This window comes from Baudoinia panamericana (genome assembly GCF_000338955.1).
Source record: "Baudoinia panamericana UAMH 10762 unplaced genomic scaffold BAUCOscaffold_3, whole genome shotgun sequence".
NCBI lineage: Eukaryota > Fungi > Ascomycota > Dothideomycetes > Mycosphaerellales > Teratosphaeriaceae > Baudoinia > Baudoinia panamericana.
In genome coordinates this window covers 1,655,900-1,683,324 of record NW_006911259.1, presented here as the reverse complement: position 1 = coordinate 1,683,324, position 27,425 = coordinate 1,655,900, and the positions used below count along the sequence as shown (strand labels likewise).

General features: G+C 54.9%; 13 protein-coding genes across 13 annotated transcripts; 9 read left to right on the top strand and 4 right to left on the bottom strand.

Moving 5' to 3' along the window:
- Nucleotides 1-1,744: 1,744 nt before the first annotated feature.
- Nucleotides 1,745-4,764, top strand: BAUCODRAFT_120631 (uncharacterized protein; the record flags this gene model as incomplete). The annotated part of the gene is made up of 2 exons (XM_007676064.1): nucleotides 1,745-4,673; nucleotides 4,709-4,764. 2 exons carry the CDS (start codon nucleotides 1,745-1,747, stop codon nucleotides 4,762-4,764), a joined length of 2,985 nt encoding a protein of 994 aa, XP_007674254.1.
- A 1,288-nt stretch (nucleotides 4,765-6,052) lies between these two features.
- Nucleotides 6,053-7,109, top strand: BAUCODRAFT_400352 (uncharacterized protein). The gene has a single exon (XM_007676063.1). The coding sequence runs from the start codon at nucleotides 6,236-6,238 to the stop codon at nucleotides 6,830-6,832; it is 597 nt and encodes a 198-aa protein (XP_007674253.1). The 5' UTR covers nucleotides 6,053-6,235; the 3' UTR covers nucleotides 6,833-7,109.
- Nucleotides 7,110-7,609: 500 nt separating this feature from the next.
- BAUCODRAFT_400235 (uncharacterized protein) lies at nucleotides 7,610-9,197 on the top strand. Its single transcript, XM_007676062.1, has 3 exons — nucleotides 7,610-7,946; nucleotides 8,068-8,677; nucleotides 8,732-9,197. The coding sequence occupies exons 1-3, from the start codon at nucleotides 7,903-7,905 to the stop codon at nucleotides 9,101-9,103; spliced, it is 1,026 nt and encodes a 341-aa protein (XP_007674252.1). The 5' UTR covers nucleotides 7,610-7,902; the 3' UTR covers nucleotides 9,104-9,197.
- A 563-nt stretch (nucleotides 9,198-9,760) lies between these two features.
- On the bottom strand, nucleotides 9,761-11,290 carry BAUCODRAFT_31675 (uncharacterized protein). Its single transcript, XM_007675439.1, has 2 exons — nucleotides 10,536-11,290; nucleotides 9,761-10,487 (listed from the first exon to the last, which is right to left on the bottom strand). Exons 1-2 carry the CDS (start codon nucleotides 11,020-11,022, stop codon nucleotides 10,051-10,053), a joined length of 924 nt encoding a protein of 307 aa, XP_007673629.1. The 5' UTR covers nucleotides 11,023-11,290; the 3' UTR covers nucleotides 9,761-10,050.
- A 278-nt stretch (nucleotides 11,291-11,568) lies between these two features.
- BAUCODRAFT_31674 (uncharacterized protein) lies at nucleotides 11,569-12,108 on the top strand. Its single transcript, XM_007675438.1, has one exon. It carries the CDS (start codon nucleotides 11,679-11,681, stop codon nucleotides 11,868-11,870), a length of 192 nt encoding a protein of 63 aa, XP_007673628.1. The 5' UTR covers nucleotides 11,569-11,678; the 3' UTR covers nucleotides 11,871-12,108.
- Nucleotides 12,109-12,258: 150 nt separating this feature from the next.
- BAUCODRAFT_31673 (uncharacterized protein) lies at nucleotides 12,259-14,665 on the bottom strand. The gene is made up of 4 exons (XM_007675437.1): nucleotides 14,296-14,665; nucleotides 13,804-14,226; nucleotides 12,968-13,751; nucleotides 12,259-12,914 (listed from the first exon to the last, which is right to left on the bottom strand). Exons 2-4 carry the CDS (start codon nucleotides 14,195-14,197, stop codon nucleotides 12,452-12,454), a joined length of 1,641 nt encoding a protein of 546 aa, XP_007673627.1. The 5' UTR covers nucleotides 14,198-14,226; nucleotides 14,296-14,665; the 3' UTR covers nucleotides 12,259-12,451.
- Nucleotides 14,666-15,833: 1,168 nt separating this feature from the next.
- BAUCODRAFT_573687 (uncharacterized protein) lies at nucleotides 15,834-17,951 on the top strand (the record flags this gene model as incomplete). Its single annotated transcript, XM_007676061.1, has 4 exons — nucleotides 15,834-16,002; nucleotides 16,059-16,678; nucleotides 16,738-17,096; nucleotides 17,153-17,951. The coding sequence occupies 4 exons, from the start codon at nucleotides 15,834-15,836 to the stop codon at nucleotides 17,478-17,480; spliced, it is 1,476 nt and encodes a 491-aa protein (XP_007674251.1). The 3' UTR covers nucleotides 17,481-17,951.
- A 323-nt stretch (nucleotides 17,952-18,274) lies between these two features.
- BAUCODRAFT_400146 (uncharacterized protein) lies at nucleotides 18,275-19,813 on the bottom strand. The gene is made up of 2 exons (XM_007676060.1): nucleotides 18,528-19,813; nucleotides 18,275-18,304 (listed from the first exon to the last, which is right to left on the bottom strand). Exon 1 carries the CDS (start codon nucleotides 19,795-19,797, stop codon nucleotides 18,622-18,624), a length of 1,176 nt encoding a protein of 391 aa, XP_007674250.1. The 5' UTR covers nucleotides 19,798-19,813; the 3' UTR covers nucleotides 18,275-18,304; nucleotides 18,528-18,621.
- Nucleotides 19,814-20,333: 520 nt separating this feature from the next.
- BAUCODRAFT_45711 (uncharacterized protein) lies at nucleotides 20,334-20,828 on the top strand (the record flags this gene model as incomplete). Its single annotated transcript, XM_007675462.1, has 1 exon — nucleotides 20,334-20,828. A coding segment is annotated over one exon (495 nt), but the record flags the coding sequence as incomplete, so codon positions are not given.
- Nucleotides 20,829-21,700: 872 nt separating this feature from the next.
- BAUCODRAFT_54384 (uncharacterized protein) lies at nucleotides 21,701-22,606 on the top strand (the record flags this gene model as incomplete). Its single annotated transcript, XM_007675482.1, has 1 exon — nucleotides 21,701-22,606. A coding segment is annotated over one exon (906 nt), but the record flags the coding sequence as incomplete, so codon positions are not given.
- Nucleotides 22,607-22,767: 161 nt separating this feature from the next.
- On the bottom strand, nucleotides 22,768-23,785 carry BAUCODRAFT_120622 (uncharacterized protein; the record flags this gene model as incomplete). The annotated part of the gene is made up of 2 exons (XM_007676059.1): nucleotides 22,768-22,786; nucleotides 22,860-23,785. The coding sequence occupies 2 exons, from the start codon at nucleotides 23,783-23,785 to the stop codon at nucleotides 22,768-22,770; spliced, it is 945 nt and encodes a 314-aa protein (XP_007674249.1).
- A 636-nt stretch (nucleotides 23,786-24,421) lies between these two features.
- BAUCODRAFT_400084 (uncharacterized protein) lies at nucleotides 24,422-25,349 on the top strand. The gene has a single exon (XM_007676058.1). It carries the CDS (start codon nucleotides 24,785-24,787, stop codon nucleotides 25,181-25,183), a length of 399 nt encoding a protein of 132 aa, XP_007674248.1. The 5' UTR covers nucleotides 24,422-24,784; the 3' UTR covers nucleotides 25,184-25,349.
- Nucleotides 25,350-25,599: 250 nt separating this feature from the next.
- On the top strand, nucleotides 25,600-27,338 carry BAUCODRAFT_146307 (uncharacterized protein; the record flags this gene model as incomplete). The annotated part of the gene is made up of 2 exons (XM_007676057.1): nucleotides 25,600-26,715; nucleotides 26,916-27,338. 2 exons carry the CDS (start codon nucleotides 25,600-25,602, stop codon nucleotides 27,336-27,338), a joined length of 1,539 nt encoding a protein of 512 aa, XP_007674247.1.
- Nucleotides 27,339-27,425: the final 87 nt, after the last annotated feature.

The window sequence follows — 27,425 nt, the reverse complement described above, 5'->3', positions numbered from 1 at the left end:
CCTGGATTAACCATGCCTGACAGTCACTTCGAAGGTCAGACTGTGCGATTATTGGTTCGCATCGCGACATTCCCGGTTTCTCGGTTCCCTGTCGGCTGTCATCGCGAGCAAGGTTCCCTGCAGCTCCGCTTTCGGTCAACGGCTTCTGCGCCGTAGCGCGTGACCTTTCGAATCCGCCACACCTTGCATGCTGCGGCGGAGTTGAGGAGTTGCTCAAGATGGCAGCACGTTGTGCCCTCTTCGCGCCAACGCGACAACGTGGAACACATACGGACGCGTAGTGTTGCGTACGTAGCATACTACGGATCTGCCCTGCGAGGCGCATAAAAGTGGGGTCTATGCCCTGCCGGCAGTCAAACGCCCCGTGAACTCTCTGACGTAGGGCTTCAGGTTTGACACGGCTGCGATCTCCACGCATGGCTGCGCACCGCCTCTCTTGACAACGGCAGCTAGGCGAAAGCTAGTCCTCGTACCTGAGTCTAATGACGGACCGCTTGATGTTCGCTGATAGCGCCCTCTCTGCCATGGAATCGATGTCTCGTGAGCACTTTCCACAACACCAACATCTTTTGTCGAGAAGCCGAACGCGAGTGCCAGTGTCACGAATTCGCAAGCCGGTGGCATCCGTGCGCTGGATGAGACACGCCTGGCCTTACTCTTATTAGCGGCTCCAGAAACTGCACCCCCACAAAGATCGCCACAAAAATATCAGGACTGACTTACCTTTCTCCTTTTGATCAGGCCGTTTCCGATCTCGACGCACCGTCGCCCGAAGTCGTGTGCGGGAACTGTCTCTTTTACTCACCTCAGTCGCTCCTTACAGCCAGCTCTTGCATCAATAACACAACAACCGCGCTTGCCACCTCTTACGCTCCTTCGGTATTTCGAGCCTTACCCCACGCTGCAAGTCATCGGCATTGCAGGAGACTTGACGCATTCTGGACCACTTTCACGGTAGCTGCATATACCAACATTGCGAGTTCTGGTAAAGGCGTAGCTGCGGCACCGCTGCCTGGCGCAGCGTTCAAGGATAGAAGCGAGGTGACTGCGTTACTTGCTGCTCGCTGCAGAGCCCTGAGGCTGGCCCTCACGGCAACGCGTCGCGTGCATCATAGTTTCCAGACAGACAATAAGGCAGCATCTCTTTACATTCCGCCGGCTGAGTGACTGGCGCAACAAGACTTCAGCACCTCTGCAAAAGCCTGTTTTCGACGAGTCGAAGGATCTAGGTTTCGAAGCTCGGCGGTGGAAGTCTTAGGCCTGCGCGACGGTCCAACGCTAAAGTGCAGGCTGGCGGTCAGTATGCGCAGGCGTTACGGCACGGCGTAGTTCCTTCAAATTGAAACTCAGCAACGCAATGAACCTGCCGACCAGCATACCCTCAACTTTGGACCCCAGTCAGGATGGAGCAACGGGCACCGCAGATGACACAACGCCTAAAGCAATTGTTTACCGGAGTCGTTCCAGACCTTTCCTTGGCCCTGATTCGCCTATGAACAGTCCAGCTGTTACTGCATCTGGAAATGCTACTCCGAGTCGTTCGTCGTCGGTCCACCCACTCCGTGTCAGCACAAGGCAGCACGGCAGCGCGGAAGCAGATACCACTAGATTCCCGCAAGACTATGCCTTACCGTCAGCTCTGTCACGCTCCGCTATTTCGGACCGCCTTGTCACGGATAGCATGACACAGCGCTCGCCATCGCCACAGACTCGAGCGCCTCCTGCTGGCGCCATGGCTGAGGCAATGGCGCAGAGCCGAAGTCCTGGTGCCCTCATCCGCAGGCTGTCCAGAGGCGCCAGCAACAAGCTTCGCCGTCGAGCCTCTACCCAGCACGGCCTGCGGTTGGCGCGCGATGGCAGTGCCGGTCCGCTCCTCACCCGACGTCGTAGCGACAGCAATGGCGGATTGGAGCTTGGCCACGATGTCTCGGATCTCGAGTTGGACAGTACTACTGATGATTTGCCGGAAGAGCCATCCTTTCTGCAGCCATCTTCCTTTCGGCAAAATGGTTTAGGCATTAGTCTATCTCGGCCAAGTGATGCATCTGCGCATTTTGAAGGAGGATTGGCGGCAGCCGACTCATCGACCCTACAAGTGGGCACTGACTTGATCAAACTAACGGCAAAACGCAAGAAGAAGGTTAGATTTTGGCTTGACTCTACGACGGCAAGAGTGTGTTGGTACGGCAAGGCTACCACCAAGTCATTCGGTCTTGACGATGTGCTTGAGGTACGCAAAGGCATTGACTCCCGAAACGCCCGGGACGATGTGCAGGTGTCGCATGACGATGAGCAGCGCCTGGTAACGATGGTGTATGCCGATGATCGGACCAAAGGCCGAAGCACGAAAACATTGCACCTCCTTGTGCCTGACAGGCATATCATGGATCTATGGGTGAATGCGGTCAACCAGGTCGCTGCAGAGCGCACAGCTTGCATGAAAGCATTATCGATCTCCACCGAGAAGAGTGAGAAGGGTATGAGCCTACTATGGCGTCAAGCGATGCAACTCAAGGCGCAGGATGCTGAAGAAGCATTCACCTTAGAAGACGCTAGGCGCTTTTGTAAGCAACTTCAGATAAACTGCACCAGCCGTACAGTGGAGTCGCACTTTCACAAGGCGGACGCGGATCGCAAAGGCGCGCTTAGCTACGCGCAGTACCGCACCTTTGTGCAGTCTTTCAAAGACCGCAAAGACATCGAGCGCCTCCACAAGAACCTCAAGCATGGCTTGGAATCCGACCTGGAGCTTGATGAGTTCCTGGACTTTTTGCGGATCGATCAGATGGTCGACGTTGATCATGATCGCGCCTGTTGGGAAGGCATCTTTGACAGATACGCACGCCCAGCGCAGACCCGCCCTGTCCTACCGGATGCTGAGCCCAGCCCTTATTCGAAGACTATGAGCGCGCAAGGCCTCCAAAACTTTCTGACATCGTCGCATAATCCTGCGCTTGTACCGAGCAAAGCTGAAGCGACGCTCGATCAGCCACTCAACAACTACTTCATCTCCAGCAGCCACAACACATACCTCCTCGGCAACCAAGTCCGGGGGACGTCGAGCGTGGAAGGCTACATTGACGCACTTATTGGCGGTTGCCGCTGTGTCGAGATTGACTGCTGGGATGGTGAAAACGGCCGGCCAATGGTCACTCACGGCCGTACCATGACAACGAAGGTGCCGTTCGAGGACTGCATCTCTGTCATCGCTAAATACGCCTTTCACAGCTCACCATATCCACTCATTATATCACTTGAAGTTCACTGCAACGCAGAACAGCAGTCAGCAATGGTGGACATGATGGAGAGCTACTTCCAAGATGTGATGGTGACCGAGCCAATCATGCCGAACACTACGAGCCTGCCGTCTCCGGAGGAGCTCAAGGGCAGGATTCTGATCAAGGTCAAGGCTTCTGATGATGAGAACCAGGCGCAGTTCATGAACGACGCGTCGAATGGTCGCAGCCGCGCTCGTAGCCTGAGTTCGGCTCTTTACCGCGCGCCCTCGATGGAGAAGTTCAACTCACCCTCAGTTGTCTCGAGTCCGAGCGCAAGAAGCCCATCTGAAGGCGGCGTGGCCTCAGTATCAACGCCACGCGGCTCAACAACCTCTGGTCCTTCTATGACGCCGACCAGCTCGGCGGAGGAAAGTGATGAGGGTTCTGTGTCGGCGCCGAAAAGTGCGCCGTCACGCACCAGCAAGATCGTCCCCAGACTTGGTCGCCTTGGCATATATACTCAGGGAATGAGCTTCCCAAAGCCATGGGGTTTCGACGACCCAAAGCTGAGGGCGTACAACCACATCCTCTCCTTCTCCGAGGACACTTTCCAGACGCACTGCAAGAAGGAAGCTGGAGAGAAGCAAGCTCTTGCGAAGCACAACGTCAACTATCTTATGCGTGTCTATCCAGGGAGGCTGCGAATCTGGTCAACCAACTTCAACCCTCTTTCAGCATGGCGTCGCGGTGTGCAAATGGCGGCTCTGAACTGGCAAACATACGACGTACATCAACAAGTCAATCGTGCAATGTTTTCTGCTGGCACCGATTGTCTCGGATACGTGCTAAAGCCGGAGGAGCTCCGCCACCCTAAGCACTTGCCCATCGCGGACACAATGGCGGAAGCTCAGGGAAAGAAGGACAAGAAGAACAAGAAGCTGGTGCGCTTCGGCGTGGAAATCATTTCTGCGCAAAGACTGCCGCGTCCGCGTGATGCCAACCTTGATGCGGGCATGAACCCGTATATCGAGTTCGAACTGTACGCTGCCGACGACAAAGCACAGGGCAACGCAATCGGCAAGGGTGGTACGGATGCTTCAGCGCCAGATGGCAGCTCCGGCGTCGGTCAGCCTCTGCGTAAGCGAACCAAGATAGTCATGGGCAATGGCTTCGATCCTTCTTTTGATGAGCCAATGACCATGTCCGTCGTTACGAAGCATCCCAGCCTCATCTTCGTGCGCTGGACGGTTTGGCACCAGTCTGAGGGCCGCAAGCCCGCATCACCGAGTAACGTCCAGCTTGCCACCTTCACCGCCAAGCTTAGCTCGCTCCAGCAGGGCTATCGACATCTTCCACTGTACAACCCTCAGGGTGAAAAGTATCAGGAGGCCAAACTATTCGTTAAAATAAAAAAGATGGCTCCGGTATCGGCGCACGACGACAATGGTGCTTACGGTCTTATGGATCCTGCCGCTTCACCACGCCCTCAGCCAGCGAGATCGAAAGACTCTTGGCCTCGGAAGCTCTTCACCCGAACGTCCAGTGATAGCAGCAGAAGGAAGAAAGAGAACGACGGCGACAGGTCTGAACAGCAGAGCATGCTGAGCCGGACTTCAAGCATGGAACGGGAGTCGACACGCTGATTTCTCACTCCCTTGTGTCGAATCTTTCTATACCATATAATGCATTCACGGCGATTGGCGTTTGCGATGAGATCCCGAAAAGGGCAATTTGAGGTGTTCAAGGACGGCGTTCCGATTCGTGCATTCAACATATACCCACTGTGGCGACACCAGGGCTCGGCTTACTGAATTTCATTGATTAAGTGTAACTGTACGAATTCGCCTTGGTTGACGACGGGTGATGAGATGCTCCGTCCGGCTTAAAGCGCACCACATATGTACAATAGCTTGCACATTTGGTGTAATTGTCAGACGCTAAAAGAGGCGCATATTGGGCCACTCTGCTGGACAGGGCCGAGTGTATGCAGTCACCGAGTGTCCAGAAGACATCACCCTATCTGAAGCAGCGTCATACATTCTATAGACGTCTTTCCCGGCCAGTCATGCCGCGCTATCGCGGCTGTACGGAGGGCAGCCTAACCAACTCCAGCCATTTAACGGTCTCCGTGAGTACGCTGGCCGCTTAGTCCATTATCACGCAAACCGCGAAGCTGTCGTATACTCATCAAGTGTTCTCTTTAAACCTGCGCAGCCGCAAGTTCCGCACCTCAGGACCAGGCTCAAGCAAATCTTACCCGTTGTTGGTTAATTTTGTCGTCCATACCGTCAACCACAACATTGCCAAAGTTCATGGTCCCGAGTACTCCTCTCGGTTCTACTCCTGGGTGCGCAGCGGAGAGTAATGAAGTTTCGGTTGCCACAACTTGTCTGAGAGGATGTGCAATGAGTGTCCTAGCATGGATGGGCAGGTCCACACAAGAATTAGAAAGCCATCTACGCTACCGCGGCCGAGACTGTACTGGAGGAGTCTCGCAACCGATCTTACTACAGCACGTACGGAGTCCGGCTGTCATGGGGCTTTGCACCCTTGCATTTCACGAGAAACCCGCTTGCGTTGTACTCAGCAGTGCAGTCTGTGGTCCAGTCCGTGAACTGCTTGTCATTTCGGGATACCCAGACCCAAAGTAGCATCCACTCGCACCTTTTCTCTCTGGCACAAGTCGCCCCGACTCTCCGCCAGCGTGCAATCATAAAGACTTCGTATACGACAATGGCGACCCGGATCAGATTTTTGATTGCAGGACGTACCCATGGCGGCTGCCTTGTGAAAGTTTGTCGAGCTCCCTCTTGTGCATAACTTCAAGGAGGGCGTTGTAAGTTGTCTATTTGCTACGATGTAGTCTCGTCTTTGAGTCCTTTGCCTGGCTCACAAATGTCGATCATTCGGGTTGGCTCCTCTTCCGAACCGGGGCAAACGACCAGCAAACGACCGTCTAGACATAAGTGCGGTAAGTGACAGCGAAATGATTCCCTCACTGGTCAGACAAACCACACATGAACAATCAGCGGCGTCACGACGGTAGCAGCAGTCAGCGCGGCAAGAAGCAGAAGTCTCCAGTCCAAGCCCCTTGTTCGAGCGACACTGGTCAGATCACTACGGCGAGCAGTGGCACAGCGCAAGAAACTGGCACAAGCTCCGCACACCAGTTGCCCAGTCAACATCGGAGCGAAGCACCTAGGAGCACTTCTTCAGACACCGCAATAACGCCTCCAACCCAACATGAACACGCAGCAGCCGAGAGCACCTCTTCGAGCCCAGGCGCAAGGCGGCATTCATCTACTGCAAGAGGCGATCGTCTACTATCGGCAGATCTGTCAGAGTTCGCCAAAGTACAACAAGCACTCCAAGAAGGATCAACCTCCGACAGCGAGGTCGCATCGATGAGGACCAACACAGAATTTGAACGCATAGGGCACAGCGACGTAGCTGAACACGATGTTGTCATTGCTGCCGCTGGTGCGGCCGCTGAAGCCGTCGAAGATGCGACTTGGGTTCGTGACATCCCAGAAGATGTTCCGGAGGCGGACACTGCTGGAAGTGGCGTGAGGCCGGCGATGGGCAGAAGCAGGGATGATAGCGATGGTAGCTGAGTAAGGGAGCCAATAGAGGGTTGTTATAGCGAAGGTCGCGGGCTGGGGAAATGTTTGAAGCGTGGTGACGACTGCGAAGTTGTGCGATATAGTGGCCGTAGGTACGAACGGCTTATGCCCTAGAGCAAATGATCACAACAAGTCGATGCAGCCGGGTAGAAAGCAATCCCTGTCGTAATGTATCGGGATATTACCATGATCAGACTGCTCCGTCAGATCTTGATTCTCTGCATTAGATAAGTTCATGACTCCCTTCTTCCTTAATTCAGAGATAAGATTTTCAGGCCTAGCGCCCCGGGGTAGGCTGAAGGTGCTCAGACCCGGCCTTAAAAGGTGTGGACGTGAACTACGATGCAGCCCAGCCGAGTGCGGCTCAATGGATAATGTTAATGACCGACACGACGTAGAGCAAAAGGTTCATGAATCTCCAGAACTTCAGCCCCGGCGCAACTTCTTCCCAATTACGGATGGTGGCCGCTGCTGAGGCGAAAGCACAGCCTCATCGCTTTCAATGTCAACTCTGACGCGAGTAAGATATGCTCTCTTCTGGATCGACACTCAGCCGCAACTCTTTAATGGCTTTGCGGGGCCTTCTTGACCTGCTTCCAATGCTAGCAACCGCGAAGGATACCTCATCGGGCCTTTGCTGGTCTATTGGAGCCAGGAGAAATATCGTCCTGCCGAGTTCGTTCCTCTCGGGTCGACCGAGAAGATCTGGATCGCACTGTAGTACAGCGAGAGGAATTCTGGCGCGTCTTGTAGGTCAACTTCGCGCTCAGCATACTGTCATGGTTATAGTGCGTCCGATTGCGAGAAGACAGGTGCGCGCTCACGATGTGGCTCAGCACCCACTTCCTGGGTGCAAAAAGTGTGTACGTATGTGTACGAGCAGTCTACAATATAATGCACAGGACGCCCTCAAAGCAGCGGCATGTGGCGTAGAACTCTCTGTGCAGAGAAGAACGGCAGGTCTGTATCAGAACCGTTGTGAACGCAGCATGACCGGCAGTATTGGATCTGGAGCCCAACACACCGTGACATCAGGCTTCTTCACCAGCCTCCACTGAGACATGGTTTACACAGGCAAGCCGAGTCTTGGTTGCGAGGAATGCAGGTATGGACATGTCAGCACAGCATCTTGACCATAATCGTCCGGCACCTGACACTGTTGCGCTGGCTACAGCGCTTACATATGTTGTTCTCTTAAACTCCACAGCCGGCTAACAACAGCGTAGAAGAGCGAAGAAAAAGTGTGACCAAGCACTCCCATCATGCGGGCGTTGCGTGAGACTTGACAAGATTTGTGGAGGCTACCGCGATCTCAATGAGCTGATGTTCCGGGATCAGAGCTCGAGCGTTGCGCGACGAGCTAGTCAACAGAGCGAAGCTGGACCATCTACGCGGCATCCGAGTCCAAAAAAAGAGGCCACAGCTCGAGACTTCTTCTTCAACCACTTCGTGACCGCAACGCACCTTTCCTTCCTGGAGAAGATGAGCCTTGACGATCATCTGTTGAAACCCATCCTCGCATGTGGAACCTTAGCTCTCGCAAACCGGAACAGCGATCAACCGGCCAGGGAGAAAGCTCGACGGTATTACATCGAAGCAATAACCACCATTAATGCGGCTCTGCGGCACGTGAGGCGAGTCAGAGAGGACGCTACCTTGGCGGCTGTCCTACTCCTCGGTATCTTTGAATGGCTCAACTGGGAACCAGGCGGATCATCCCAAGACTCCTGGAGGCATCATGTTCAAGGGTCGTCCCAGGTTCTGCAAATGCGAGGCCGCAATCAGTTGAGGAGTGCTCAGGGCAGAGCGATGTTCCGGGAGGTGCGGTCTAGCATTGTGAGTTTCACAGCTCAGGGAGTTGACGGCCTGCAAAGCTGACAGTCTGCTAAGATACACAACGCCTTAACATCGGAGATAGAGGTGCCGGAGTATGTCATTCAGTGGACGCAGAGTCTGGACGATGAGCCAATCGGCGCCACCATAGATTCACTGACATTGCTTGCATGCCGGATGGCTTCCATCAGGACTGCATTCCGGACGGGTAGCGTGACCGATGAAGAGCTCGCCGAACGCACTGCGGAGTTAGAGCAGGACCTCCTCAGCTGGTCTGAGGACACTCTATCAGGTAAGCCGAATCTCAGCGCACAATCTCAGCAGCAGGTCACGACGTGGCCTCGTACGATAGATCCCACAGAGTACCATATTAACAGATACATCGCGCAGCCGGCTCGATCTGTTCCTTCCATAACATCACCGACCTAGATGCTCCGTCAGCATGGAACGGCACTCGGCACGAGTACGGCATACCGCAAGCTCACAGATTCTGGAACACGTGGCGAAGTCTACGCATCCTTTTAAGCCGAACCAGAGAGGCTGTGTTCAGACGATCCTGGCCGCGACTCTCCCAACCACCTCCGTCTCCCGGACAGTACAGGACACTTCGCAATCGTATGGTGGCCGACATATGCATAGCAGCTGCCTACGCATTCGGGAATGACAGTACTGCTGAGCCGCCGAAAGGGTCCGTTTCCAGCGGGTATCTACTCATCATGCCGCTCTGCTTGGCCGGGCTGTCTCTGCTGGAGCAGCTCGCTGAACCCATCACCAGTCCTGGCGGAAGCCGTATGATACTTGTCGACTCACCACTTCATATGGACCCGTTCAACCAGATGTCAACTCAGCTGGCCTGGGTCATTGCGAGAGTGGAGTAGTGAGTCTGACCACCGTACACGATGCCTGCTTGCCCGCTGACATCGGCTTGTGCAGTATTGCGGAGAGGATCGGCATCCGATATGCACGAGAAGTAGCACGTTATTTGAGGGGGGAGACAAAGTTGTACTATGACCTGAACAGATCGTAAGGCAAGCTGGATTGTGATGAGTGAAAGAAGCGTGCTCTAACTGCAGTGCAGCCGGATCGTCACAGAGGTGGAACTTGGTAATCTTTTCTTGAATGAGGCCCTTGACCTCACGAGCCTAAGTACTATGTATAGAGAAGGCGCATGATGCTCGGAGAACGCATCAATAGCGCCGCGCTGCAATGATAGCTTGTCCCTACCGATTCCCCAAGAAGTGTATATCTAGCATACATTTAGCAGCCTGCCCAAGATACAAGATAATACTACAATGCCTCAGCAGGCTGGTATCGGCCACGTGTGGTGGTAGAACGAAAATCATCAGCACCTCGCATGCATGGCGACGTGATATGCATTACTGCGGCGCCTGCGCTTTCTTTGGGAAGTTGCTCTCCTTCTCAATCCAGGTCTGTAGGTCCATGAGTCCTGGGTGGAGCTTTCTCAGCTCGGGAACGTTGGCCTTGTATCCATCGCTGCCGAACCAGTTGATCATGGTCCCAAGCTCTGCGACCATGAACTTGAGGAAGCTTCCCAAGAACCAGAAAGTTCCGTCCATCGCCTCGCCAGTCGCGTTCAGGAAAGCTTTGCTAAGCTGGTCTTGAGTGAGCTCGTCGCCAGCCAAGCCCATGGCCTTGTGATTGAACTTCTCTGAGTCCTCGAAAGCAATCTTCGCAAAGACGCCAATATCCTTTGTCGCGATCCATTGGTTCGGCTTGGGGCCAAGAGTGTCGCGTAATGCGGCCATGAATACCTTGGTCGGGAAGCCAGGCTGGAGGTTGTCCATGAAAGCCACTGTCTCATGTTAGCTAGGTCTTGGTTAACTTGATTGAGAGAGCTTACCAGGTCTCAGGATGGTCCAGCCCATCTGCCCAGCATTATCCCGCAGGTGATGCTCGATTTCGTACTTTGACTGGAAATGCGGAATAGGAGTGCCATTGTTCCAACTCTCCTCATCACCGCCGCGCTCGACACTGCTGTAGACAAAATGCTTGACACCTGCCTTGACAGCCTCATCAATCATAGCCTTGCCTTGCTTGATCTCGCCATCGTGTGTCACACCCTTGCCTTGTGAGATCTGTACACTGTACACACCCCAAATGGGCTCCTTGGCGACTTCTTGGGCGGCTTGGAAGAGTGCGGGGACGTCGTCTTGGTCACCCTGGACAACCTTTATATTGGAGGCTTTTGCTTCGAGCTTCTGTGCCCCGCTACCACTTGCATTGCGAGTCTGGGCAAGAAGGATGAAGTTAGGGTTGTTAGCTAGAGCATCGATGACTGCTCCGCCCTGCTTGCCAGTGGCACCGGTAACCAGTATATGCTTGGCCATGTCTTGGAAGTTCAGTACAACGTAGCTGGAGGGAAGTGATGAGAAGAGAGACAGGCTTTCGACACAAGAAAGGCTATAGGAGTCAAGCAAGGCCGCCAACGCAAGGCCTCCCTTCTTCAAGACACGAGAGCATTCTAATTCCGATCTGTCACCCTCCGGGTACGAACATCACCGTGATTCTGAGCGGCGCCGGTGCGCAAAGACCACGCAATTTGCACGACGTGATGGTTCAGGGACCCGCAAGGGAGGATAGGCACTATGATGCGCGTAATCTTAGGTAAACGGGGAGAGCGAGACATCATAAACCGAAGTCTGAACGCTGGAGCCACCCACGTTTCTGGTTAGCGTGAGATACGCGCTCCAGCAGCATCGAAGTGACAGAAGTCGTCGCTACTGTGGCTGGTGGGATCTGGTACCTGCACCGTCCGGGCGCAAATGTACGGGTCGAAGATCTCATCCTCGCCGTCATCGATCTTACGCTATGTCGTCGGTGGTACGGTAGCCATCATGGAGGAGCCTCGTTCACAGAGGTGATGATACATCTCTTCTCAATTCTTTCAGTTACGTGAATATCCACCCAAACCATTGATATCGTTAGGAGCAAATTCTCAGGGGCAACACTTGCTTCCAGAGCAGTTTCAAGCGGTGCCATGTGAATGCAGATCGAGCCTGTTCCTGATGAACGCTGTCGCCTCAGAGTGGAACAAATGGCTATTTGCAGCTCAACGCCTAAAGGCTCGTACCATGGCAACACAATCGCAACCGCAACCGACTCCACACCGATCACGGCCGGCTTCAGGATTGGTGGCACCGTGCCGCTGCAAGTCGCAAAGGCGGACCTGCGGTAGTTGTGGAGTTTATCCGCTACTCAGATCTTGGCGACGGCTGTTCGATCCTAGTAGATCGGCTCCGCACTGTCCGGACGTCAGCGTCAGGGTGAAGTCTGCTCGCTGTTGTGGTCGAGGGGTCGATGCTCGCCGCACAGTTGGTGGATCGTTAGGTGAGAGGTAGACACGCTTGTTGTTCGTGGTGTCCTTATTCTGTGTCTGCCGCATAGGCCCATTGCTTGCTCAAGGACAGAATGTGCGACAAGGCGAGCAGCAGAGGAGAAGCATGTAGAAGAAAGTCGCTTGAAACCATTTTCGGACGAGAAAGTAGCATTAACGGTTGGTAGGCACGTGATAACTCAGTTTTTCATGCCACGCGAATCTGTAGGAGGGTTGCTTAACGTTAATTAAGGGCGCTTGAAGGTGTTGTGCATCTCGAAAGTGTTCATTATATCTGCTAAGACCTAATCTTGCAATATACAAATGTGCAGAAGACACTCCTCGCTCAACGCATAAAGCACGTAAATCAGGTCCCAAGTCCCAAGCGCGCAGACTGACCAGGTCTATCCTAATGGAACAGCGCTTTCGCCCAGATTATTACATTATGCCGCGACCTCAAGGGCTGGGGCGACGTACGCCTTCTCAGCAGCCTCTGCGAATGCCTTGCGTTCGGCGATGTCATTCGCGTTGGACTCCTCCCACTGGCTGATGATCTCCTGTCGCCGGCTTTCGCTACGCGGCTCGAAGGCCATCTCATATGGGTCTGGCTTGACGATGAGAAGCGAGTTTGACTTGTGAATAGAGGGCTCGATGAGCTTGCCGTCCGGTCCCTTCTTGCGAACCAGGTTGTAGGCCCACAGGAGACCGCCGCAAGCAACGAATGTCTCGTCACGGGTCAGGGATTGACCAAGGCAAGCACGCTGGCCCCAGCCGAAAGAGGTCATGCCCATGATAGTCGGGTATTGGCTCAAAGGTTCCTGGTAGGTGGGCCAGCTCTGTTCGAGCCATCGTTCAGGGCGGAAGTTCTCTGGGTCTGGGTACTTCTTCTCGTTGCGGAGGAAGGCGCTGCATGTTGTTAGTAACCGTTCGCAATACAAACATTCAGCGGCATAACTCACTAGTCGAGGGGTAGGATACGTGTGCCCTTGGGAATGAAGTAGCCGTTGTAGAAATCATCCTCCATGAGCTCGTGCGCCACACCAGTCGGCACGTTTGGTCGCCAGCGCATCGTCTCCTTGATGCATGCGCGGAGCACAGGAAGGTTTGGCATGTCAGTAAGCTCAGGCATACGGCCCTTGCACTGCTCGTCAATCTCCTCCTGGACCCTCTTCTGCCACTCAGGGTGCACCACCATGGCCAGCAGGAAGTAGTAAAGGGGGCCAGCGACGGTGAAGATAGCAACAAGCGCCATCATGCCGATGGCGGACGATGCCTCGTAGTCGCCGGAAAGACCACCGGTCTTCTCGCCCTCAAGGTAAGTGCGGGTGAAAGAAGGGCGAGCCTGACCCTTGGCCATCTGTGCCCGCACAGAAAGTAGACGCTCCATCCACCAGGCCTGCTGCTCGTCATGTCGCTTGCGCTCCGCGATCTTCCACGGGTTGATTGGGAAGGGCAAGTGCCAGAGAGGAGTAACGACGTTAGTGATGGGGCCAGCCGGAGACATCTGGGTCAGGAGACCCCAGGCGCTCTTGGTGCAGTACTCGCTCAGGTTCGGGTCATCCCAGGTAAGTTGGCATGCAACTTTCGACGAGAAGTCCTCGAGGTAGAAAGCAAAGTTGTCCGGGTCAGTCAGGAGGCGCATGTTCCAGCGCTTAGCCTCGTGGTAGACAGTGCCGTAATAGCGAGCATTCGTAGCCTCCATCAAGTAGGCATGAGTGAACTTCCGCTGGCGTGCCCAGTACTCTGCGCAAGTCAGTGACTGTTACTTCTCTGCTGGCTTTAAAGCTAGACGTACCGTTCTTGCCCATAAGCGGAAGGTACTCCATTGAGCCATTCGTGCTCTTGGGGTCGAAAAGGGACCGGATCTGAGGGCGATCGGAGTAGATCTTGCCACGCTTGACCAGCAAGTCTTCGGCGACCTTTTCGTCGGCAATGATGATGAAGTAGTCACCAAGCATCTGTGTTCGGTACAGGGGACCGTACACGTCGGACCACTCCTTGAACTTGGTCCACATGTACTCGACTGGCAGGTCGTGAATGCGTCCGATCCACGGCACAAGAGCTGGCCCTGGAGGCTCGCTCGCCTTGTTCTTGTGCCATGCCTGTCGTCGTTGAAGAGCGTTGAAGAGAGAAAGCAGACCGAAGCCAACAAGGGCGACGGCCGCGACAACGAGCGTCAAGGGCTGCATGGCAACGACGTCGAGGTGTAAAATGTGGACTGGAAGGCTTGGTCAATGGAAGAAAGACAAGAAAGCCTGAAGGTTGAAGGCAAGACCAGAATACATACCCGTGCCGCTGGATGTGCAGGACCACGTTGCTTGGCAAATGTATGATAAGAATAACTGGATCCATGGTAGTAATCTGCATCAGCGTTTGCCATGTTCCGACGTCCTGCCAAATCATCGCGATCGTCAGTGCTCCGAACGCCATGGAGACAAGCGTCCGTTAGCGTCAATGCAACTTGTGTGGGTTAGATTCAATGCAAGGGGTGCCCAGATGAGGCTTTCACCTTGGATGGTCCGGACTGTTCTACACATCGATTGCAATAGTTAACGGTAGCAGTTGCATAACAACGATCGTTGGCGTCGTTCTCAAACTCTGCACACCCTGAAGGACACAGAGGGGCAGGGGCCCAGTCACCGAGAGAGTGTCACCTTGGACATGTTGAGTAACAAGCGTCCCAAAAGGGGAAAGGTAGATCCGGCAGAGAGGGTTGTACAACCTTGTCCATTCATGCCTCAGCTCCGAGATCGACACGTCAAGCATGTCAAGCATCACGCAAACCACACAACAATTCTCCATAAGGCAATATCGGCGCGTAAAGTCGCCGACCGTTCAAGTTTCGTGCCGCAGAGATAAGAACTTGTAGGCCTCTTTTCGCCGACTCCGATATTGATTCCAACGCGGCACCGTTGTGTAGTCCTGCCAGCCTTCAGGCGTCCTACCGTGCCAAATTGGCGCCTGTACATTGGCAAGCCTCGTATCTCGCCCCTGTTTCCGGGAGCGGACGTGAGCGTATCGCTCCAGAGAAGAATCCCTACGCATGCCAAATGGGCTTACAGTACAACCCTCTCATCTCCTCGGCAGGAATTAAGCCGCTTGTGACGTGAAGCTTGACTCCTGGAACGAACCACCGTATGCAGCTTGTGTTACGGGGCGCCGCAGAACAATCGTCCAGACATCGTGCTCATCAGCAGTGGCAACACCACTTCGCTTCTCCTCACAGCGCTGCCCGTATAGGGACCACATACTGGAGTTGCGTCTGGCAGGCGTCGGGGACTAGTGTTCCATGTTTCAAGTCTGTACCGTGATGTCATATGTGGCTGCTGACACCAAGACGTGCATTTAAGCTCTGACATACTAATTCCTTCGGCGGCGAGATCGGTGTCTGACCGGCAGCACGGGGAGCCGTCCGTTCGCACGCAGCACGGCTGGGGAGATTTCGCGCGCCGTCAGCGCCATCTCTTATCTGGGCTAAGTGTGGCTGAACTCCACTAAGATCTGGTCAAAAGTCGTGACGCGAGCCGACCCCACCTTCAGCGATGGCGACGATCACTGAGTTTGTGTGGTGAACAGTGCTGCTGACCACGGAGAGCCGCACGGCGACATGTCCATCGTTATAGTCGGCGCCTGGCCTTTCCGTCACCATGGGCTTGATCGGCGTGTTTACCCAGCCGAATGCCGTACCACTGTAGCGTGCAAGATAACGTTCAGACCTGCATATGAGCTCGACCAGGTGCATGCGGTGAGAGCAGATTTTCATTCACCGTAACATTCCCAGCTCTGCTCTCTTTCATCAAGTATTCATCAACAAAGAACGCGATCATGACTGTCCACGGTATCGAGTCTGAGCCAGTTGGCACATTCCCTCCCTCCGGCATTGATGTGATTGTTGTCGGTACTGGTCTTGCTGGTCTCACCGCTGCCATCGAGTGTATCCGCAAAGGCCACAATGTCCGCGTGCTCGAGCGCAATGCCTCCATTAACACCCTTGGTAAGTCTCAATCTCAAGCTGGACGCTGGACAGTATCAGCAGCTGATGTTGAGTAGGTGACATGTACTTCATGGGTCTCCCAGCAACCCGCTTCTTCAAGCACTGGCCGGAGATGAAGGACGAGTACGACTCCATTGGCCTGCACAATGCCTGGATCGAGACCTTCAAGCACTCTGGAGAGCTCATTGTCAAGCCTCTTTACGTCGCCGAGCGCCTGAAGGCTGCTGGTTTGGACCCGAAGACGCCACCCGGCACTTTCCAGCTTCGTCCGCTCATCTACCGCATGTTCGTCAAGCAGGTCGAACGTCTAGGTGTAAAGATCGAGTTCAACAGCCGTGTCGTCGATTATTACGAGGACAAGGAGAAGGGCAAGGGTGGCTGCATTACGCAGGACGGCAAGAAGTACGAGGCTGATATTGTGATCGCGGCTGATGGCGTGGGCTCGAAGTCGCAGCGCCTCGTTGGTGGTCAGGTCCGGGCTAGGTCAAGTGGGCGTGCTATGTGGCGTGCTGCTTTCCCGGTTGAGAACCTTGACAAGGACCCAGAGGTCAAGAAGCACTACACCATGATTGGCCCGGACAACAGCGAGCCCATTGTGCGGACCTACCTTGGTCCAGGCACCTACGCCATGACCTTGACTCGCCCGGAGACCATGATCTGGATCATCAACCATAACGTGAGTTTTCGCCACCTAAGGGCGGTTGGAGGGGAAACCTCGTGCTAACGTACATGTAGGCCACCGGCTCATCCGCCGAGAACTGGAGCAACACAATCGAGCCGCAGGAGGTCCTTGATGAGATGGACAAAGGCGTTGGTCCCAAGCCATGGTCGGAGATGATGAAGCGTCTGATCGCTTGTACTCCTGAGAAGACCATTGTTAACTTTGAGCTACTGTGGCGTGACCCTCAGCCGAGCTGGAAGTCGCCCGACTGCCGTGTCGTCCAGATTGGTGACGCTGCACACAGCTTCTTGCCCGCCTCGGGTAATGGTGCCACTCAGGCCATTGAGGACGCTGTCTCCATCGCTTCCTGCATCCACCTTTGCGGTGGCAAGGAGAACATTCCGGAGGCCGTTGATGCGCACATTCGATTCCGGTACGTATCCCGCATCTGTCACTCTTATTCTTATATAGACTGACTGTTCGCTGCAGCTTTATCCGAAACGCTTGCGCCCAGAAAGTCGGCTTCACCAACGCCGAGCTTCTGCAAGACACCGACTGGGACAAGGTCAAGATTGACCCGCGCCGTGCGCAGCCACGGCACCCGAAATGGGTGTGGGAGCACGACCCAGAGCCGTACACGTACGAGAACTACGCCAAGAATGTGGAGGCGATGAAGAAGGGCATCAGCTTTGATGAGTCTGATGTTCCCCCGAACTACCCTCCGGGCTACAAGTTCAAGCCTTGGACCATTGATGAGATTATGGAGACGATGAAGGCTGGCAAGCCGGTCGAGCTTGGGCCCGGTAACTGGGACTAAGCGTCGTATGATCGGCGAACGGAGGGACGAGCGTGGCGCTATGAGGTGTGATGAAGGGATAATGGACGTGCTTGACTTGCGTGTGATACCGTACGAATGATTGGGATATTCAGGCATAGCGAAGAATTATAACCGAGATACACAACTCCGCTTCAGGATCTATTGACATGAGCCTTTCCGCCATTGTATAGCATGTCTGACGTCTGCTCCGTTTCGATGCCCCGAATTTGCCTGTGAAAGTCATGGTTCGCTTCGTGTCATCGGCATCTATTGGGCGACGCCAAAAAAGCGCCAACAATCCCACTATGGCCACCCCTTTAGCCACAGTTACAAGACTGAGTAGATTGAATCATCAGAGCGGCCGGAATCGAACCGAACATGGACTCCAGTCACAGCCATTCCCCGAAGGGCGGACTAATATCATGGTGCTTTAACCTTTAAGCTACACTCTGTCGGCCGACCCCATAAACGAAGCAAGATAACTGGGACCGAATAGGCTCGGTATGATTTATTTCCATTGTGCGGCTAGCCGAGATTGTTCCGGTGTATGTGGTTGCTGTTGCTTTTGTTCGTGCAGAAGGTGGGGTGGCATGCAGGTAGTGCCTGCCCTTTCAGAACTGGCCGGCAACTGCCGCCTCGGCATTCGCACGATAGTCGTTGCGAAACTCTGAAGTGCGGGCAGGGACGATGATACATTGAGGCTGACCAAATGTACCGCGAAATAGACGTCCCATAAGATCGGCCGCATGTGTCGCTGCTCGACGACTGCATCGGTCATGGAAAAGATTGGCTGGCCCAAAAAGAAGGATGGACGATACCGGGACCTATAGCTTCAGTTAGCTGCTGTAGGTTCACCAGGCAAATGGGGGTTAGGCTCGCTCGAACCCGGGCCAACCGTGGTAAGAGACGTTTATCCTAACCGCCAGACTATATCGCCTGTGTGATCGTTCAACCCGCAGGGCACTTACCTCATAAGCCTCTGCGATCCGGTTCCCGGATTCCGCCGTCCGTCGGGGCAACACTATGTAGGCAGGCTTAAGCACTTACCATGAGCTTGCAGCGGTATGGTCCATGATGATGCTGTGATGGTACTCTCAAATCTGTCGTATTGTCATGATAGCTTCACTTTCAGCCTTTGCCATCAGCCTGCCTCGATGTTATTGACTCTGCGATAAAGATGCAACTGATACCGCATATTCTCCAGCTCGATCGGATACTCCAGGCCTGGTGGGAGACGGAACCATCTGCTACCATCACTGACGACCTTCTCCCATTGCGGACCTGCCGGCTTGGCCTCACCACCCAGAAGCAGATGATCGAGCAACCAGAGCATCGGGTACCGTTTCTCCGTGCTGTTGAAAGAGACCGTGCTGTAGCTTCCGGGGCTGTCTACAACCAGCAAACACGAGTCTGCCGGCATGGCGTCCGTCAACCGAGAAAGCAGTTGCTGCGTCTTGGCGAGGCTGGTGGAGTACAGCTCGTTAAGCGTGAACAAAAGCGTCACTAGCCTGGTGTCTGGAGTTACGATACTTCTGAGCTCACTATCCGGCCAGTCTAGCACGTCTTGTTGGTGAAACGCGCAGAAAAAGGCACCACCTTGGACTAGTGGCTTGTTCGCTTCTCGAGCAGCGGCTGAAGCGTACTTGGAAAGCTGGGGAGCGGTAATGGCTTGGTGATGTAGGTCGGAGACTACAACATTCCAGCTTGCGACATCCACGAAGTGAGCATGTAGCATCGAGCCTACGTCCTCCTCGAACAACATGCTCAGCCAGCCCGCAAGCGCGACAACTTCTGACCCAGCGCCGCCACCAAGGCACACAACCCGCATGCATTCATTTCCAGCCTTCGAACCATCGCCATGCGCCACAAGCTGTGCCTGCAACCCATGCAGTACATCCAGATAACCCAAAGCGCGAGCTGGACTCCATCGCCCAGCGTACACTCTCAAGTACTCATCCTTCGCAAAAGCAGCGGCGAAGTCACGGTTGTACAAGTGACCTTTAACCTCCTGCACGATCGAGCTATCCCCGATACCAGGCTCAAAGGCGTCACGGAAGATGTTCAAGCATCTCTGTTGCAAGTCCAAGGGCAAAGAGGGCTTGCCGTCGACTGACCTCACAAACCTGGAGTCTCCAGTCTTCGAAGCAGTCCGGAGAGGCTGTTTTGGTCCGCTTGACTTTCGCGATGCGGCGCCTTTCACCATCTCGACATGACCATCACCGCGACAGCTCACGTCTACGTGGGGTTTGTAGTAGAGATGGTGTGTTTCACTTCTAATTCGTGCAGTGGAAGCGCTTGGATGCTGATCTGGAGACATAGTCAATATGCCAAGGCGGCTGCAGCCGAAGAGGCGGTGTTTCTCTACAGAAGAATAGCAGCTACTCTATACACATCAATGCGTACAGACAGGTCTAGCAAGCCTTCGAAACCGCCATGACAGTCACACGCTCACGTTTCATAATCTCATGCGCGCAGCCGTGTCCGTCGGAGACTTGTGGCACCAGCGAGACATTCTGCGTGCAGCCGTGCATTCACATTAGGTGCAAACACTGAAGGCGAATGCACGTTCACCGTTCACGTGAATATGTAAATGGAAGCACTACGTCCTCTCCATACTACCTACCGTTCCCTCTCGATCAGAGACCTGCATTACCGTAATCGCTCTTCTACGAGACAATGTCAACTCACTTCCATACCGAGTCTGACTGCGATGTGCTGGAGCCTGACAACGGCCAGCGTATCTTCGATATTGACACGTACGGCGGTCCAAACGAGATCGAAACCACCTACCGGAGCGAATGGTGGACCGTCCTCGCCTGTCCAAAAACCTCCTCTGACGAGGCGCACATTGACACCGTGATCATTGCAGTAGACGGCGCATGCCGCAACAACGGCCGCCCAAACGCAGAGTCTGGTGTCGGCATCTTCTTCCATGAAGACAACTACCAGTGGAACGAGGTCGTGAAGCTCGAGACTGACAATCACACAAGCCAGCGCGCAGAGCTTTACGCCGGTCTCTATGCCTTGCGTGCCGCCAGGAGTCTCCGCAGATTAAATACCAGCAGGACTGGCAAGCATCGTCGACCAGGCCCAATGAGGTCGCTCAGACGTGTCGTCATCAAGGCCGACTCGGAGTATCTAGTCAAAGGCATGACGGTATGGATCGAGAAGTGGCGGGCTAACGGCTTCATCAATGCCAGGGGCCTGCCGGTTGTCAATGAAGACTTGTTCAGGGAGCTTGATGATCTGGTTCAGCAGCTGAATGACAGGAGTGTAGAGGTGCAGTTCTGGCAGGTACCGAGAGCCCAGAATGAGCCCGCTGACTGTCTGGCGAACGCAGCGCTGGATGGAGAGTCGGCGGAGGAGGCGCTGGATCGGTATTTCAGAAGGGACAGCACCGATTCCAGCAGCGGCGATGAGTACTGTTGAGGAGGTACAAGTTTCCGGTGTCAACATTGGCCAGGCACATGAGCGGAGAAGATCGGTGTTGGCTTGGTTGAACCTCGGAAGACATTCCTACATTGGCAGAGGTCGATGGAGAAGCTGTAAGACGGCTGACACGACGAACGCGAACATGTCCCAGAAGATGGCATATCCGGAGGCTTGGTCTTTGAGCATCGGTGCGAGACCGAAGGGTGCTGCTGCCGGCGTGCTCGTGCTATGGGAAAATTGCGTTGCGTTCACCGCTTGAGGTTTGTGGGTATAACCGTTCATCGTCTGAGTACAGCGCGGGTATGGTCGTGGGCATGACGGGAGATGCAAGAAGTAGAAGTAGAAACAAAAACATGAAGAGGACGGAGCACCTTTAACTAACGGTAGTGGCAATACTGAGACCCATTGATGCGCTGCGCCGCGGAGGCTACGCCGTTACGCCTTGGCTACTATATGCACTTCTCCCCCGAAGACATTCGTAGGGCCGTCTCCTTGCACAAGCCTGGAATGGTATGTTTTAGAGAATGGCAAGGCGCCGTATTGAGTTGCATCGAGGATGTGTTACGATGTTGTTTTCGGCTGGCAGACTCGGAGTGGAGTGCGCATCTGGTCAAGCTGCTGCCCAGCTCAATTAAACAACCCGGGAGCTTTGATGTTAACTTTAGCGGCTACTAATCAATGTACCACCTCCAACCCTTTCCTCTCATCTCACACATACTGTACCCACAGCTATTCAGCAAACCACCTCAAGCAACGCCATCCTTCCATACAAGCCCCATCTCTTGAACATGGACCCCTTCGCCACCGACTCTGAACTCCTCAACATCCATACCGCCTTCACACAATCTCAATACTCCACCGTCCTCTCCGACTTCTCCCCCGCCGACTTCTCCCCCTCCAACCGCCTTCCCGCCCAAATTCTACAGTACCGCGCCCAATGCGCCCTTGGCCAGTCCTCGGAGGTCCTATCCTCCATCTCCGAGTCTGACGCCCGCGCCACGCCCGATCTGGCCGCAATGCGAGCTTTCGCACGTTTCTGCCAGAACCCTGAAAGAAGTGAAGACGCGGTCACGGAAGCCGAGAGACTGGCGGAACGGTACGGGGGTGAGAATCTACATGTGCAGCTATTATGTGGCATAATCCTTGCCCGCACACCAGGGAAGTCAGACGCGGCGTTGCAACTCCTCTCGAAGCACCAAGGCAGCCTCGACGCAGTGGCACTAATGGTGCAAATTCACCTCACCCAGAACCGCACCGACCTGGCGGTCAAAGAGGCGCAATCCGCGCGCTCGTTCGCCCAAGATGCACTCCTTGTCAACCTAGCCGAAAGTTGGATCGGGATGCGCAAGGGCGGACAAGACGAGTACCAGAAAGCCTTTTACGTGTTTGAGGAACTCGCGCAGGCGCCCGGGTCAAGGAGTGTGGGGAGTCTTGTTGCGCAGGCGGTCAGCGAGATCCATTTGGGACGGTTGGAGGAGGCGGAGGTGGGTTTAGAGGCTGCTGTGGGGATGGAGGGGCAGGGGGAGGAGGTATTGGCGGAGGCGTGGGCGAATAAGGCCGTGCTGGATGCGGCGCTGGGGAGGACTACGGGTGAGAGCGTGGCGAAGCTGAAGAGTCTGAAGGCGGGACACGAGTTGTTGGCTGATATGGATGCGAAGAGGGAGGCTTTCAGGGCGGCCGCGGCGAAGTATAGTGCTAGGTCATGATCGATGCGCTCATGTATGAGAGGTGACAGTAGAATTTAGCATGGCGTTACGGCGTATGCTAGAGGGAATGCTGGAAAAGAGGATGATCAGGCATGGTCGCATTCTGCTCGAAAGGAGCTAAAACCGATGGGTATCATAGAGTTGAACGGCTAGAAGCGAAGCTTCGGCCTGCAAGGCGAGATGAGAAACGTCAGCAATAGCTTCAAATATCGAGCAAGGCATATGTCCTTGAAGTACGCACCCAATGAAGACGAGAAGGAAGCAGGCCAACCACAACCCGCCGATGAACCCATAAAGCTTCACCCGCCCCCACCACCCCTGTCCCTCACTCATGCGCCTCAACATGCCCAACTTCCGCTCCGCAGCATCCATACCTTTGGCACTACTATCCAGCCCTCCCTCCGCCCGCGCGAGGACTTCTTTCTCCGCCTCCAGGCTCGACGCGAAATGTTGCGAGGACTGCTTCAGCGATTGCGCTAGCGCGATGAGGGAGGTGGTCAGGGTTTCTTGTTCGGTGCGATTGTGCGACAACATGGCCTCGGTGTGTTTGAGGTCGGTGTTCGTTTCGGCAGGTGTGGGTTGGGTGGGACGGCCGGCGAAGAGGGCGTCGCGCGCGGTTGTGGTGGCAGCGGAGCGGTTGTCGGATGCTTGGAGTGGACGTCGGGAGCGGAGTTCTTGCGCTTGTGCTTGTGCTTGTGCTTGTGCTTGTGCATGTGTGCGAGGATTGGATGGTTCGCCGGTGTCGAGGCCGGATTGTGTGTCTGTCCTTGCGGGGCCGTAAGTGGGATGTTGGGGTTGCTCGCTTTGAGCGTCTGCTATGTCCTCGCCTTCGTTTTCGTCATCGTCCTCGTCATCGTCGTCGTCGTCGTCTTGGTTTATCTGATTCAACTCCTCAAGCCGTGCCTGTAACTGCCTGATGACATCTCGCTTTGTTTGGAGGTCTGCTTGGAGCGCTTGCCGTTGACTCTGTACTCTTACTGTTGCCGACTGCTTCTCCAGCGTCAATAGCAACGTGCGGGCATGTTCGATGTTGGCGTTGATGCGACTGCGCTCGTATGGTGACCTCAGCTTGGGATCACTCGAGCTGGCCGGATTAAGCAGAGTATGGGAGAGTTTGGTGACAAGGCGGGTGAGGGTAGTCTGCTTCGCTGCGTCGGCGTTGGCCATTGTCCGTTCTAGTATTTGGTCTTGCTAAGCTGTGCTCACGTGCTCCTGATACACCTTTGGCTCTTTCACATGCGAGTCTGGCTCCTCGGCCGCACTCCGGCACGAAGTGTGTTGTACGCTTGACCTATTCGGGCGTACGAGGGCGATCCCCAGATTACTCCTACGATGGCATAAATACTCTTCGCTACCTCCTTCAATCGTCCTGATAAGGTCAACGTTGCAGCTGATGACTGAATTTGACAGGCTTCTCAACTCTGCCTGTGCTGATCGCATGTGTTCGCTACCCTTGTCATCGGCTGCTTTACTGTCCCACTACGGCTGCTTGAGCCGACAGACTTGACAAGCAACTCATGGTCCCCTAGAGATTCACGGAAGGCTGCGGCTGAGGAGCCAGATGCGACAGAACGGTAATGTGCCGCCATGTCTACTACCATACCAATCCGTCCTCTCACTGTTGTGCTTGCCACTTGAGCCTTTGAACGCACCTGCCATATCTGCAACCTTCCACCTAGTCCGACCGGTCCATCCTCCTCATCACCTGCCCCAGTGGCAATCAAGCCCAGCGTCTCATCCCTCTTCTCTATAACTACAATCCTTTGAAGCTTCGTCTCGCCGCCCACTCACAATCCCCGACCAGGAGCTCAAACCGCACTATTCGGACGCCCGAAGTAGTTGCCACCAACCTCACCTCTCCACACGCCTGCGTCGAGCCTGTTGAGGACGTGACATAAATTTTCATCGTCCCCCTTGGCTTCCACAGCCACGATCCCGAAATCGGCTGCAAGCTTGTCGACGCCGCCGGGATCGAATCCCAAAGTTTCGGGAACGTTTTCAAGCACTTTCTCCTTCCGTCCATCCTCGGCACGCAGCATTACAATCCCGTACAGCAGGATTGCAAATCCAGGCCGAAGAGCGACTATCGTTCTTCGGGACGCCGCACTGGACGATCGTCATACCCACCGGCTCCATGAACGCCTAGCCCGTCACTTGACTGCCGGCATGGATAAGCCCACAATGCATGAATTGTGGGATCCAGTCGATGCGGGCAACCCCGGCATCACCCTCACCGATCTCGCGGATGCAGCGGCTAAGGCCGTGCCGGAAGGTGAAGTCGACAATGCCCATGACCGAACGCCATGTCCGCGACGAGAGCGGCCAGCAGATCGGGCGCCCGCTTATGAGAAGGGGGTGCAGACTGCGCTGGAGTATCTTTTCAACGGACGGGATATAGACGCGAGGGGGCCAGAGAGGGGCAGTGCGCTTGCTGCTGACGGCGACTTGCGGCCAGATGTCGCGAGAGACAAGGCGAAGAGGATGAATCTGTTCCATAATCGCAGAGGGCTGAGGGGAGTTCGAATGTTAATACGTGATTGTTGCGAGGGAGTCGATCACGATTGAGAGGTGGGTGAAGGGGGAGATTGGAGAGAGGAGAGGGGCGTGGAAGTGGTGGGCAGAATGGGAGGTAATGGCTCGTAATGAGAGGAGATGGTGGCACTTCCTGCTCGCCGGCATATCTCCTCCAATCGGTCGTGGTGATTAAGGATCATGACCGCGCATAGGACCTCATGGCATTGTACCGCAATTTTATAGATTAGAGAGTCTTCAGTCGCCTCAATTCCATCAGCGAGACAACTACGGGACGATGCACAAGAGCAAAGTACGGAAGCCCGACTGACTTCACGCAATTGCAGCGAGCGTGTGAGGCGAAGCTTTGACCTGCTTGCTGAGTCATGAATTTGTCTGCATATCGCAAGCTTCATCATTCGCCTTCGCTTTCATCTACACCTTTGATATCCTCCCATCGAAATACCGCCATGTCACACATCGCTCCAACAGCGGCGCGACAAGCGCTGCGACAATGCAGTCGCCGCCTCTCCACCACCACCGCCACCACCTTCGCCACCCAAGCGTCACGATCCTGCGTTGCCTCCCATGGCCGACGACATTACGTTTCCGAGTCGGCGCCTAAGCAAGCGACCGTCAACATCGAGACAGCCATCCGCCAGGACCAGAAAGCGTTTCTTGCCCAAACAGGAACAAGGCCTCAGGATGCACAGATGCCAACGACAGGCATGTCCGCCGACGCCATGATGTCCCCAGCAGCCGGCATATTGAAACAAGCCACGGTCATGGACGAGGGCACCCGTCCTATCTACCTGGACATGCAAGCCACTACCCCAACCGACCCGCGAGTCCTAGACGCCATGCTGCCATTCTACACCGGCCTCTACGGCAACCCACACTCGCGCACGCACGCCTACGGCTGGGAGACGGAGAAAGCAGTCGAAGCAGCACGGAAGCACATCGCCGACCTCATCGGCGCCGATCCGAAAGAGATCATCTTCACGAGTGGCGCGACGGAAAGCAACAATATGAGCATCAAGGGTGTGGCACGCTTCTTCAAGAAGAGCGGCAAGAAGAACCACATCATCACCTGTCAGACTGAGCACAAATGTGTGTTGGACAGCTGCCGGCATTTGCAAGATGAAGGCTTCGAAGTCACCTACTTGCCCGTGCAAGAGAACGGACTCGTGAATATGGAGGAGCTGGAGCGATCGATTAGGCCCGAGACCTGTCTCGTCAGCATCATGACGGTCAACAACGAGATTGGCGTGGTGCAGCCCGTCGACGAGATTGGTCGACTATGTCGGAGCAAGAAGGTCTTCTTCCACACAGATGGTGCGCAGGCAGTGGGTAAAATTCCCATTGACGTGAACAAGATGAATGTGGACCTCATGTCTATCTCCGCGCACAAGATCTACGGACCGAAGGGTATCGGAGCATGTTACGTGCGAAGACGGCCGAGGGTGAGAATCGACCCTATCATTTCCGGCGGTGGTCAGGAGCGAGGACTGCGGTCCGGAACGATTGCGCCGCCGCTGGTCATTGGGTTCGGTGAGGCGGCTAGGATAGCGAAGGAGGAGATGGAGGTAAGCGCTCACACTCTTCTCCTCCCCTAAACCGTTCTTCGATGATTATCCGCTTTTACACATGCATGGCTTGCTGAGTCGGCGCCTTGACCGGCGCATTCTGCGTGCTGAGCGTAGCAACGCTTATGACCCAGCCTATCCTTCAAACCATTCCGCAACTGTACAGACATCCCGGTATTAGTATGCTAACTGTACGGCAGTACGACACCGCCCGCATCTCCGCACTCTCCCACACACTCTCCTCCTCCCTCCTCTCCCTCGACCACACCCATCTCAACGGCGACCCCTCCGCCCACTACCCAGGCTGCGTCAACATCTCCTTCGCCTACGTCGAAGGAGAGTCTCTCTTGATGGCCCTCAAAGACATCGCACTCTCCTCCGGCTCCGCTTGCACCTCCGCTTCTCTCGAACCGAGCTACGTCTTGCGAGCGTTGGGCAATTCGGATGAAAGCGCGCATTCCTCCATCAGGTTTGGAATAGGCCGGTTTACGACCGACGCGGAGATTGAGTACGTAGTCAAGGCTGTTACGGAGAGGGTTGGGTTCTTGAGGGAGTTGAGTCCGTTGTGGGAGTTGGTGCAGGAGGGCGTGGATTTGGATACTATTGAGTGGAGCCAACATTGAGCGTCACTTGGCAGGTTCGAGGCGAGCTTGGCATGTACACGAGGCTTGTAATCTTTGTGCAGGTTCATTTATACTATGTAGCTATAC

Coding starts and splice junctions, on each gene's coding strand:
- BAUCODRAFT_400352 (XM_007676063.1), top strand. CDS start 6,236: ATGAACAATCAGCGGCGTCACGACGGTAGCAGCAGTCAGCGCGGCAAG.
- BAUCODRAFT_400235 (XM_007676062.1), top strand. CDS start 7,903: ATGGTTTACACAGGCAAGCCGAGTCTTGGTTGCGAGGAATGCAG. Junction 7,947..8,067: donor CTTGGTTGCGAGGAATGCAG/GTATGGACATGT, acceptor ACAACAGCGTAG/AAGAGCGAAGAAAAAGTGTG. Junction 8,678..8,731: donor GGGAGGTGCGGTCTAGCATT/GTGAGTTTCACA, acceptor CAGTCTGCTAAG/ATACACAACGCCTTAACATC.
- BAUCODRAFT_31675 (XM_007675439.1), bottom strand. CDS start 11,022: ATGGCCAAGCATATACTGGTTACCGGTGCCACTGGCAAGCAGGGCGGA. Junction 10,488..10,535: donor CTGGACCATCCTGAGACCTG/GTAAGCTCTCTC, acceptor AACATGAGACAG/TGGCTTTCATGGACAACCTC.
- BAUCODRAFT_31674 (XM_007675438.1), top strand. CDS start 11,679: ATGCAGATCGAGCCTGTTCCTGATGAACGCTGTCGCCTCAGAGTGGAA.
- BAUCODRAFT_31673 (XM_007675437.1), bottom strand. CDS start 14,197: ATGCAGCCCTTGACGCTCGTTGTCGCGGCCGTCGCCCTTGTTGGCTTC. Junction 13,752..13,803: donor TCCGCTTATGGGCAAGAACG/GTACGTCTAGCT, acceptor TGACTTGCGCAG/AGTACTGGGCACGCCAGCGG. Junction 12,915..12,967: donor CGTATCCTACCCCTCGACTA/GTGAGTTATGCC, acceptor AACAACATGCAG/CGCCTTCCTCCGCAACGAGA.
- BAUCODRAFT_400146 (XM_007676060.1), bottom strand. CDS start 19,797: ATGTCTCCAGATCAGCATCCAAGCGCTTCCACTGCACGAATTAGAAGT.
- BAUCODRAFT_400084 (XM_007676058.1), top strand. CDS start 24,785: ATGGATAAGCCCACAATGCATGAATTGTGGGATCCAGTCGATGCGGGC.